The 12,500-nt window shown below is 45.0% G+C and overlaps 1 protein-coding gene across 2 annotated transcripts in view; it reads left to right on the top strand.

Moving 5' to 3' along the window:
• The window catches only part of LOC134446418 (oxysterol-binding protein 2-like), a 158,228-nt gene that overhangs the window by 124,500 nt on the left and 21,228 nt on the right, over nucleotides 1-12,500 (top strand). For both annotated transcript variants that reach the window (XM_063195791.1, XM_063195790.1), the window contains exon 4: nucleotides 10,399-10,597. In XM_063195791.1, coding sequence (XP_063051861.1) covers nucleotides 10,399-10,597 — 199 coding nt within the window. The remainder of the gene's footprint in view (nucleotides 1-10,398; nucleotides 10,598-12,500) is intronic.

The raw sequence follows: 12,500 nt of genomic DNA, 5'->3' as shown, positions 1-12,500 counted from the left end.
CTCCACTCACGCTGCTGAAGGGAGGGAATATTCTGAATTGTCTGGCATGATTTTTTTCTTTTAAAAAAATCATGTGCTTGTCGCCCTGGATTTTTGAGTTATGCAAAATATGTAATTATTTGGACTACACAAGAGAAGTCGCATGTCAGACGTGGAGCCACTTTGGCCACGGTGCAGTGGTAGGGCTGGCTGGGTGAGGCTTACTAGGTAGTCTGTTATCTAGTCTAGCACAAAAACTAAAATAACCTTTATTTTCTACCAAAAACCTGTTGTTTAGGACACCAATTCAAATCTTTAAAATTCCCAGCTATCATATGTGAAATCCACAGCATGAATGCTTTTCTTTTTATTTACTTTTTTATTCTTATAGTTGAGAATTCTACCCACTTCGGTGCTGCGACCAATGTGATGAATAGTACTTTCTGTGTTTAAAGATAGTATCTGAGAAAGATGGATGTGTGTGTGTGTGTGTGTGGGTGTGGGTGTGGGTGAGGGTGAGGGGGGTATGTCTGTGTGCAAATGCATGTCTGTGTGTGTGTGTGTTTGCAGAGGGACTGCATCCATGAATATTTGATCAACTGTTGTTTGCTGATATTAGCCCCGACAGAGCTCCTGGCAGGCTCTTAAAATATGTTGATAAGCAAGCAGTGTGTGTGTGTGTGTGTGTGTGTGTGTGTGTGTGTGTGTGTGTGTGTGTGTGTGTGTGTGTGTGTGTGTGTGTGTGTGTGTGTGTGTGTGTGTGTGTGTGTGTGTGTGTGTGTGTGTGTGTGTGTGTGTTTGTGTGTGCATGCGTGCGTGTGTGCGTGCGTGCGTGCGTGTGTGTGTGTGTGCATGATGCATGTGTGTGTGTGTAAGATACTTAGCAGTGCCTGTTGATGTTGTCGGGCAATTACTGTCTTCAGTGCTGTATGATGGAACGCCCTCCATTGGTCAAATGTGGTATTGCCAGCAAGGTTGATTAATGACACTGGCATAGTACTGTCCTGATATGATGTCACTGTGTTTGCATGGACGTCCCGACGACAGTGTGCTTATGTATAACTTATCGGCAAATAATTCATTTCACTTTACCTTATTAGCATGGCTGGAGCTATTTGTTGTTCTAGTAATGTATTTACAACGTTACAGGAAAACAGGTCAAACATTATTTCATTACAGCCCGCCTCGATAAAAATCCCAGATATTTTGCAGTATTAGTTGCATTGTAGTTGAGTGAGCCATACAATTTTGGAGATCCAGTCGTTTAATTCTTCATTTATTTTACTTGCTCTCTTTCGGTGTTTCTCTCATTTGTCCTCATTAGACGGTACCTGCTGTTGCCACTGACAACCGTAGCTCCTAACATGTACAGTATCTCTCTCTTTCTCTCTCTCTCTCTCTCTCTCTCTCTCTCTCTCTCTCTCTCTCTCTCTCTCTCTCTCTCTCTCTCTCTCTCTCTCTCTCTCTCTGTCTGTCAGTGTTTAGAGGAAGCATGATAGCGATGTCCTCTGGGTTGGGAGCTAACTCCCAAAACACCACCACTGTCTTCCTGCTCGCTCATTAAAACTCTTTAAAGCTCCCCAAATACACTCTGCTAAAGATCATGTGCCATGATGTGTGTGTGTGTGCGTGTGTGCGTGCGAGTGCGTGCGGGCGTGCATGCATGCATGCGTACATGTGTCTTACACATGTCTGTAAATTTCAGTAAGTGAATTTCAGTAAGCGCTTATTTTACAATAACTTACAGCGTGTGGCATATACAATTATTTGAACATACAACGCCATTATTATATGACGCCCCACTAGATTGAGAATCATACAATAATATTTTAAGGACATTAATACTGTATGTACTTTGAAATGTGACTGAACGCTGGTGTGGTCATAGCATGTATTCATGGTGATGAGTCATGGATGGGCAGAGGATGTCGGCACACAGTGGCTATAAAGTGGACCAGGGGTCTACAGTGGCTATAAAGGGGACCAGGGGTCTGAGGCAGAGCTCATTAAAACACTATTACACCAGGACCAAGCAGACACATTCAATACACTAATGAGGGAGCCGCTCTGCACACACACACACACACACACATCTTTGCATGTGTCTATTTGTGTGTGTGTGTGTGTGAGTGTGTGTGTGTGTCTGTGTGTGTGTGTCTGTCTGTGTGTGTGTGTGTGTGTGTGTGTGTGTGTGTGAGAGAGAGAGAGAGAGAGAGAGAGAGAGAGAGAGAGAGAGAGAGAGAGAGAGAGAGAGAGAGAGAGAGAGAGAGAGAGAGAGAGAGAGAGAGAGAGAGAGAGAGGACATCGTTAGACACTGAGAAAATTTAAAGGTGACGCAAAGCTATGATAGAGTTTTAAAACATGATTTGGGCAGCGTGCGTGTCTGTGTGTGCGTGCGTGCGTGCGTGCGTGCGTGCGTGCGTGTGTCCGTTTCTTAGCCTGTGTCCGTGTGTTTGCGTTTGTCTGTTTTGACAATTGCCTAGGGGCATGTGCTCTTTCTATGTCTTTCTGCCTTTCTATCTTACAAGTTTGTTATATGTTGCTTTAAAAGGTGTCTGTGGAGAACAATTCAAGTGACCAATAGCAAGGCTTTTTAGGGCATGTGAAAGCTGTGATCGACTGTAATACTCTCGATACGGACTTGGTCTTGGACCGAAGGGTAGCAGCAGGTTCGAATTCCATCTCATTAACCCCTTTGCACAGAGGCAGTTGTATGACCTTATTGTCACCCTAATGCTAATGACCACGTCTTAATCAGTTACTTAAGAATCTCTGCATAGTCATATCAGTGAATAGGCCCATTGACGGGCCCATCTGTAGTTAAGAGGCTACAAAGCATGCGTGTGGTTTCTTACTGACAAAAAAACTACGTAGTGTTTCTTTAATGCCGTAAGAGTCACATGGGGAGCAGTGATGGTGATGGTGACAGTGACGATAGTTTCAGATGATGAGGAAGAGAAAGAGGAAGAGGAAAGAGTGGCTTATGGAGTGCAGGAAAGACAGCACAGCACAGAATAGAATAGAATAGGGGAAAGGACTTATATGGAGCGCAGAGGGAGAGTAGCCACAGCAGAGCGTACAGGGGAAGTGACTCTTAACGCCATCTCCATTCTTCAGTGTCTTTCCCTCACAGTAATAATGCAGTGTGTGTGTGCGTGTCTGTGTGTGTGTCTGTGTCTGTGAAACTAATATGCGCAGTGTTGCTGCTTCAGCACTGAGGTCACTGAGTCACATGAGTGAGAAGGGAAAGGCCAGCAGTGGACATTTACTAACCCATGATGACAAGAAGAGAGAAATGCTGCACGTGTGCAAAGTATTATTATTGCAACATGTATTCAATTCAATTGCCGCCTTCTTGGCAACCTCCAGCTGATGTGTGAATGTGAGAATGTGTATTTGCATTTGAAAGCACTTTGAGTCAACTGTGTAGTTGTGATGTTGTGCTATATAAACACATGTTGTTGTTGTATATGATATTATGTTCTATTCTACACTAAAATGTGATGTAATATCCGTCAAATGATTGAAGAGAGACATACCAGCAGCGGACATTTACATGATTTGGACATTGCCATTTGCATGATGAGGTGAGGAGAGTGCTGGGGCATGCCTGCAAGTGTAAGCAGTGCACACATACACACAATACATCCTGACAGAAGTGTCATCGCTGCAGATCACATCCTCAGCATGTCAAATGCTGCAAGTGCTTCAGTCATCAGTCAAGCAATCAGCAATAGCAGACAGCTGTCAGTCCGAGCTGTATGCTCAGGGGAAGCAGTGCACAACATTTTTAACTTGAACTAAGAAACAGTATCATAACTGCTGCACCTCAGACAAATACCCTCCTCCCAAACACACACACACACACACACACACACACACACACACACACACACACACACACACACACACACACACACACACACACACACACACACACACACACACACACACACACACACACACACACGACACACACACACACACACACACACACACACACAGAGCTTCAGTTCAGTTCTCCTAAGAGAAGAGCTACCCCACAGCAAATAAACGTTGGCCGCGCTGGTCACGAGCCTTCAGAGCCACACTCAGCAGAAAAAAGTGGAAGCTGAGAGAGGGGGGGGCTTTAGTTTCACCTTCTCACCTCCATGTTAGGGAGAAGGGGAAGTGTGTGTGTGTATGTGTGTGTGTATTTGTGTGTGTGTGTGTGTGTGTGTGTGTGTGTGTGTGTGTGTGTGTGTGTGTGTGTGTGTGTGTGTGTGTGTGTGTGTGTGTGTGTGTGTGTGTGTGTGTGTGTGTGTGTGTGTGTGTGTGTGTGTGTGTGTGTGTGTGTGTGTAAGAGTTTGCATGTGTGTTTGTGTATTTGCGTGTGTGTGTGTGTGAGGGTGGAATGTAGAGGGGATGATCACATGCTACTTAAATGTCATTGAAGTCAGACAAATCAGTCATCTTTCTCTTCATAGAGGCCCACACACACAGGCACACACAGGCACACACAGGCACACAGGCTAAGGTAAGCGACTATATACCTTTGGTTCTTTTTGGTGAGCCCTTTGTTAATGTTAAGCCTCTATTATACACATGTAAGCTTGTAGTTACCACAAGGGTAATGACCAAGTCATGACTAATGGCAGTGCCTTAGCAATGTGGTGTAAGGTACACTAGGTGAGCTGCATTGCTGACGAGCCCATCTGTATCAAAAGGCCACTGCAGGGTTTTTGATATGTTGTGGTGCAAGTGGTTCTTTGTTTTTTGTTTTTTTAAAATAAGTAAAATAAAATATAAACTAAATAAATATAGATTGTTTGGAGGTGAACCTGCATCTCCATGGGCAAGTCTCCATGTAGGATATATGAGTGTGTTAGTGTGGTAAGGTAAGCCATAGCACTCCTGTTCTTTGGTTTGAGTATGAACCCTCAAGTATGTATTCTAAGGACTGCCTCCCTCCATATAGTCTTGCTCATTTTTTACCTGTAATCGATCCAAGGGACTACTCGAACGACATGTTGTTAATGCATGTTGAAGGCCAGGTTTGCTGCGTGTTAATTGGAGCGGAAAAGCACTGCGAACACTGCACTGATGTGAGGACACACACATGCGCGCACGCACGCACGTACGCACGTACGTGTCCATGCACACACGCGCACACACACACACCTGAGCAACCTTGATTATCAATGAGGATCAATACTCATTTCATGCCCGTTAAGCTTGCGTCTCCTTACATCAGTGTGTGTGTGTGTGTGTGTGTGTGTGTGTGTGTGTGTGTGTGTGTGTGTGTGTGTGTGTGTGTGTGTGTGTGTGTGTGTGTGTGTGTGTGTGTGTGTGTGTGCATGTGCGCATGCTGCTAAAGTCTGTCTGTCTCACTGAATCTGTCCGGGGAAACATCTAAAAAGGCTTGTTTGTTTTATATTTTTTTTACTGTTGAAAAGACTGTCATGTCCTTTTGCTTTTGCCAATTTGCCCCAATTAAGATTATTTTTTCATTTATTTTTCTGTTTGTTTGTTTGTTTGTTTGTTTTTCTGAGGTAGGGTTTGGGTTTAGCACCCAAGTATTAGAGCTTCAGTGGTTGTATAAGTAAAGGACTAAAGTTGGGATTTTCTTGTGTTGAAAACGCTGACATTCCTTCTTCCGTTTTTGATTTCAGTGTGTTCCAATTACTTATTTGTTTTGTTTGCTTTTGTCTGAGGTTGGGCTCTACATGGTTTGTGCAAGCACTTCAGCGGTTGTGTAATAGGTTGGCAGGAAAAGTCAAGGGAGATGGGAATTTCATTTTGCTATTGAATCAATCTGTCTTCCAATTCAGAATCGATTTTGCTGTTGTTTTTGTTGTTTGTTTTTGCCTCATTTTCTTAAGTTGGACCCTTAATGCTGTTAGCGTTGGTAAGCCGTGGTTGTGTGATGGGTTACTGGCACGATTCTCGTGTTGGAAGTTGGTAACTTGGAATCTGTTACATCCTATTTAGCTGACGTTTTATCCGCAGCAACGTACAGTTACTTGGGTAAGGGGTATTTGCTATAGTACCTGGTGCAAAGTAGAGTAATTGGGTGCCTTGCTCAAGGGCACTGCAGCCATGATGATGAAGCAGAGCATTCTCCCCACCAGTATGGGATTCGAAACAACAACCTTTCAATTTGAAGACCAACTCCCTAACCATTAGCCTGGGAAATCCCATGCTGCTTTGCACAATTGTTCCAACCTGAAAGATAGCATGGATTCTTTCCCTCAGCGAGGGTACCTGATCTTGGGCTCTAATCAGAGAGTGGCAAAGGCAATGACTGCAGTTTGTTTGAATAGATGCAACTGACACGATTGGTTAAAGGCTACGTATATGCCAAGTAACACATTTGTAACGCCCAATAAACGGCCATGGGCAATCGTAAACCACACTTTTCCTACGAGAAATTGCATTAGGTAGCCTCCAGACTGTCTCTCTTGTGAGATCGTCTGGTATTAACTAGGCAATCTAACCATTAGTCCTTAGTTGCAAAGACTCCTGTATTGCTGCCCTCACCGTGACAACAGGAACTCTGTGTAGTCTCCTGTGTTAGAAGGACAACGTTGTTGGATTGTTTTGCTTTGTGAACCCAGAATTGAATTCAATTAAATTCAGCCTGCGGCTTCCTGTCGGCGGCGAATCTCACCCGTTAGGGTATCCCAGAACAACCTTACTCCTTCTCGTGTCATATTGCTTAATTTTTAGAAGATAATGTACCTTTATTAGTGAGGGAGTCATGGAACTACTGCCTTACATTTGGAATGCAGCCATTGTTGACTGTACGGTCTGTCTACAGTCTTATTATGTCTCCAGAATGTGTTTTTATTAGACACTTAGCTCAGCTGAATACAGGCATGCAATACCTGGGAATTTTTATTCTACCCTATTCTTTTATTTTACCTTGGGTCTTTTTATTCTTATGGAAAGTATGGCTGGTATTGACACTTGGATGTGGATGTGGATGTGACACACTACTTGACTATTGACTTGTCATTGTGATTGTTGCATTTTGGCCGCAAATGTCTTCTCTACTTAACTTTACTCTACTCTACTCTACTCTACTATACTTTACTCTTCTGTACTTAACTTTACTCTACTCTACTCTACTCTACTCTACTCTACTCTGCTATGACTTGTAGTGCCCTCGTCTCCTGAAGCATATTGCCCAGTAGAGTCCTAGAGTGCTCTCCCTGTCTGGGGTTAGGCGGACTCAGGCTGATCTGACGATTCTTTTCTACTTTGCTCTAATCTACTCTTCTCTACTCCAGTGGCACCCTTACGGTCAGTAATGAATGTTTTTTTTCTGTTATGGCTGAAGCTGGCTATGGAATCAGACTTTCAGGCTCCGCAAGTATGATATCTTCCCACATTTGGAACTTGTGAGCCAGCAGATTGTAAACGATGCACACATGGGCTAAAATGGCAGCCCCCTGCATTTCAAAATTGGCTTCATTTTGGCTCTGCTTAATGGTGCTTTCATGTGCTCTTGGAAGTATGGTAAATACCAAACGCTGATATGGGAAGCACACATGAACACCCCCCACCCCCTGTGGTGTTTTCCACTGGACAACTCGTTAAAAAATGAGTTGCAAAGACTGGATAATATCTACTTCCGAGAGCACATGAAAGGCACATACTGTAAGTCTATGGGTAATGTCAAGGATGTTTAGTACGATGTTTTGATTTAGAGTCTGTAATGTCTCTACTCTACTCTTCTCTATGACCTCTAGTACCCTGTTCTCCTGAAGCGTATTGCCCAATAGAGTGTCTTGTCTCCCAGACTGAGGTTAGATGACGGTCTCCGTCTCAGCAGATAATTTACTATTCTAATTTATCTATTCTAATTTATCTATTCTATTCTATTCTATTCTATTCTATTCTATTCTATTCTACTCTACTCTACTACCCTGTTCTCCTGAATCATTTTGCCCAATATAGAGTGTCTTGTCTCCCAGACTGTGGTTAGATGACAGTCTCAGGCTGAGCAGACAAAAAGTCCTTACTCAGGGTTCACGTGCTTGCTTCCTGTGGCTTCGCTGTGCAGAGTTCCAGAGTCCAGACAAGATCTCTCAAAGAAGTGTGTGTGTGTGCACTTGTGTGTGTGGGTGGCTCATGTGTGTCTGTGTCATCAAAGTGGACTGTTGTTCATGTTTGCGTCAAGTGCGAGCGAGCATTTGTGTCATACTATGCAAGGGAAATATGGTTTAGCACGGCTGCCTCTGCTGATGACGTCTACAGGGCAGCGATAATCGTGATCATGTGACCTCCATAACGTATCAAATTGCAGGGATTGTCATACATGGCAACCACCTCAAAAGCCCAACCGTGAGAGGAGAAACAGTGCAAAAACAATAGGGACTCCGCAACTCTGCTTTTTTGACTCCAAGACGCCATTTACACGTACGATTGTTTTTGACAACGCATCAGTTTTGACCACTTGTTAAACATGTAAACAGAGTGTTAGGAACCTCCTCTTAAAACTGTAACGCACCTGACACAGTGGCATTTTTATTTTTATCCCTATGTGATGCCTATACGTAAATACGTGTACAAATATTTGCATATGTGTAAACAGCACCAAAGAATATTTTTAAAACAGGTGAGGTTCTTGGTGGAAAGGAGGGTTGTTGGACCAAAGAGGGATTGGTGGACAGCAGACAGTAGCCAGGGTAGCATCAGGACTGGAGACTGGAGCTACTGACATGCTGTGATGGACCATTTTAGGACAACGCCCCTTAATGACTGCCAGTAGGGAGGATCAGGGATGATTTAATGTGTGTGTGTGTGTGCGTGCGTGCGTGCGTGCGTGCGTGCGTGCATGTGTGCGTGCGTGCGTGCATGTGTCCGTGCGTGCATGTGTGCGTGCGTGAGAGAGCAAGAGAGAGAGAGAGAGAGAGAGAGAGAGAGAGAGCGAGAGAGAGAAAGAGAGAGTGGGGTGGTGGGGGGAATTGATGGCATGGGGATGAGAGGGGACTCTGAACACTGACCATGACCGTCAAGACAGTGTGTTTGTGTGCATGCGTGTGTGTGTGCGTGTGCGACCACTCCTGCCAAACTGTGGTGTGGTTGGTTTGCATAGTCACACTTTTCCACGTGGTGTATACTGTACTGAATATGAGCCAACCTACATGGCCCATTAGGCCTATGCTGGAAAGTTGCAGGTTCAAACCTCATACAGTACCACTTGGAAGAATGTGGTCTGCTGCACCACCTACCACCCTGAAATGACCGTGAGTAGGGCACCTAACTGCACATTACTTCATGGACTGTAACCAAAACCTTGTGCCTAAAATATGTATGCACGCACATAATAGCATCGTGCCAGCTAGAACATGGTTCACAGATGCAAGCGCTTACGTTGTGACCGTGGGGACACACTTGTAGTCGGTTACAATTGGAGACTATAATACACATTTCAGACCATGACAGTTTATATTTATGTCAGAAAAAAAAAACACTCTCAGGCTACAGGCGCGTTCTCCCCCTTTCTTTGATAGTCCGTCAATGGAATTTCAATGATGATATGAGCTGAAAAATAGACGCAACATAATATTCTAGAATGTGGTTCACAAGTGGCAGGATGTCGTCGTAGTGCAGACTGGTCGCGAAATTCCCACCACATGAACGGAATGTCGACCTCTTTACAATTAATGTACTTTTTAAATAATATCAGTTTATATATTTTATATTTCAATGCAAACTTTTGTGCCAGGGAGTCGTAGGCATAAATAGGCTAAGCTGTAGGTGCACGCTCTCTTTCTCTGTCAACAGTCCGTTAATGATATTTATGGGCAGTCATGGGTAAGCGGTGAGGGCGTCAGACTTGTAGCCCAAAGGTTGCCGGTTCGACTCCTGACCCGCCAGGTTGTTGGGGGAAGTAAACAACCAGTGCTCTCCCCCATCCTCCTCCAAGACTTAGGTACCCTGAGCATGGTACCATCCCGCTGCACTGCTCCCTAGGGGCGCCATTGAGGGCTGCCCCCTTGCACGGGTTAGGCATAAATGCAATTTCGTTGTGTGCAGTGAACACTCGTGTGCTGTGGAGTGCTGTGTCACAATGACAATGGGAGTGGGAGTTTCCCAATGGGCTTTCACTTAATGATTAGAAAATAGTACGAATTTTGGAAGTGAAGTGACTGCTCAATGGGGGGAGGGGCGGCCGGGCAGCGTTTCCTCGGATTCCAGGCCTTTATACAAGGCTAGATCAGATCTGTGCTGGACTGAATACGTGGGCTCTGGCGTCTTCAAATCATTCCCCACGCGAAGTCGTTTCTCAGTATTTTAATATAGATGAATAGTGCGTTCGCGATAGATACGATATAGACACGAATCAATGTAAAGTTACTCATAAGTTCCCCACCCCGGCTTTTAAGTGTCATTGAAGCCTTCTCTACCCTCTACACTCTTGTCCCCCAGGCGTGTCGAGACTTTCTGGACCTAGCGGAGAGCCACAGCCGGCGATGGCAGCGTGTGCTGCAGTATGAGCGCGAGCAGCGGACTCACCTGGAGGAGACCATCGAGCAGCTAGCCAAGCAGCACAACAGCCTGGAGAGAGCCTGGAGAGAAGCCCCCTCGATAGGCAGCAACACGCCTGATACACCTACTGCGGAGCAGGGTGAGGACACACACACACACACACACACACACACACACACACACACACACACACACACACACACACACACACACACACACACACACACACACACACACACACACACACACACACACACACACACTAACCTGGAGAGAAGCCCATTTGATAGGCAGCAACACCCCCAATACACCTACTGCAGAGCAGGGTGAGGACACACACACACACACACACACACACACACACACACACACACACACACACACACACACACACACACACACACACACACACACACACACACACACACACACACACACTAACCTGGAGAGAAGCCCATTTGATAGGAAGCAACACGCCCAATACACCTACTGCGGAGCAGGGTGAGGACACACACACACACACACACACACACACACACACACACACACACACACACACACACACACACACACACACACACACACACACACACACACACACACACACACACACACACACACACACACACACACAAGGCTGCTGATAGCTTTTGCTGGGCCCAGGACAAAGTCATCTGAAAGAGCCCCCCATCCAATACATACAATGTAATGAGGATCCCTATCCCTGGACCCGGGACAACAGACTCCTTTGTCCCCCCCTGTCGGCTTCCCTGCACACACACACACACACGGACACACACACACACTAGACACACCCACTTCATAGCAGGTTGAGGACACACGCACACACACATGCATGCACGCACACAATCTCTCTCTCTCTCTCTCTCTCTCTCTCTCTCTCTCTCTCTCTCTCTCTCTCTCTCTCTCTCTCTCTCTCTCTCTCTCTCTCTCTCTCTCTCTCTCTCTCCCCCCCTATCCTCCTATCACTATATCCCCCAACCCAAAGCTACTCTAAACCCAACCCTAAGCTTGAAGCTGTGGTAACGTTAGCTGGTTGCCTAATGTTTTAATGATCACCACTGTCTGCAAATTAAACTGCCTCAGCAGACCTGTAATGAACCTAACTAGTGTGGTTAACTCCTCAGAGGATTCATGACCCCAGGTAGCTTGGCAGCATCCCATTCATATTTCACAGGACGCCTTACCTGCAGTCTGTTACTGGAGATGCCTTTGTGTCACACTGTGAGAGCTAATTGGATTATCAGCTTTAGCTTATTTTCCCGCCATTGTTGTAGAATGCTGATTATGAGGATGAGGATGATCATGATCATGATCGTCATCATTTCTTAATCATCTCATCATCGTCTATGATCGTCCATGGTGACAGTGGTGGTGATGATGATGGTGGTGGTTGTTATTCTGGAGGTGAGATGACTGATGATGATGGTGGTGATGATGATGGTGGTGGTTGTTATTCTGGAGGTGAGACACATTAGAAAGAAAAGGCCAGTAAAGAAGAAGAGGAAGAAGAAGATTATGGTTGTTATTATTCTTTAGGAGGGGAGTGGCATGATAATGAGGATGATGACGACGACGACGATGATGATGAAAATGATGATGATGATGGTGAGGATTTTTATTAAGGAGAGGAAAGACACCAGTGATAATGTTGAGGATGACGATTGTTAATATTAATAGAATTATTGTTATAATATTTGTGTATATTTCACATTTTATATGTAATTTTTATTGGTACGATACATAGTATTCTTGTAGGAGGGGAGAGGAAAGAAGAGTGGTGAAGATGATGATGATGATGATTTCCGTATCTCATATCGTGCACTTGTGCACTTCGGGCAATATGTTTCATTGCGTAGGGCGCTCACGCTGAAAAATTCAGTGCACTAAAAGTGCTCGGATGCTGCCCTAACAACTGTCAAAAACACACTGCATGCACTAAACGTCCCCCATGTTGATAACGAAACGGAAGAGGCGTGGCGTGCAGTTGAAGCTATTGGTCAAGAATCTCTTAATTCTGT

The sequence above is a fragment of the Engraulis encrasicolus genome, chromosome 3, assembly GCF_034702125.1.
Source record: "Engraulis encrasicolus isolate BLACKSEA-1 chromosome 3, IST_EnEncr_1.0, whole genome shotgun sequence".
NCBI classification, from domain to species: domain Eukaryota; kingdom Metazoa; phylum Chordata; class Actinopteri; order Clupeiformes; family Engraulidae; genus Engraulis; species Engraulis encrasicolus.
Note: the sequence above shows the minus strand (reverse complement) of the source record. Positions and strands in the feature narration are given on the sequence as shown.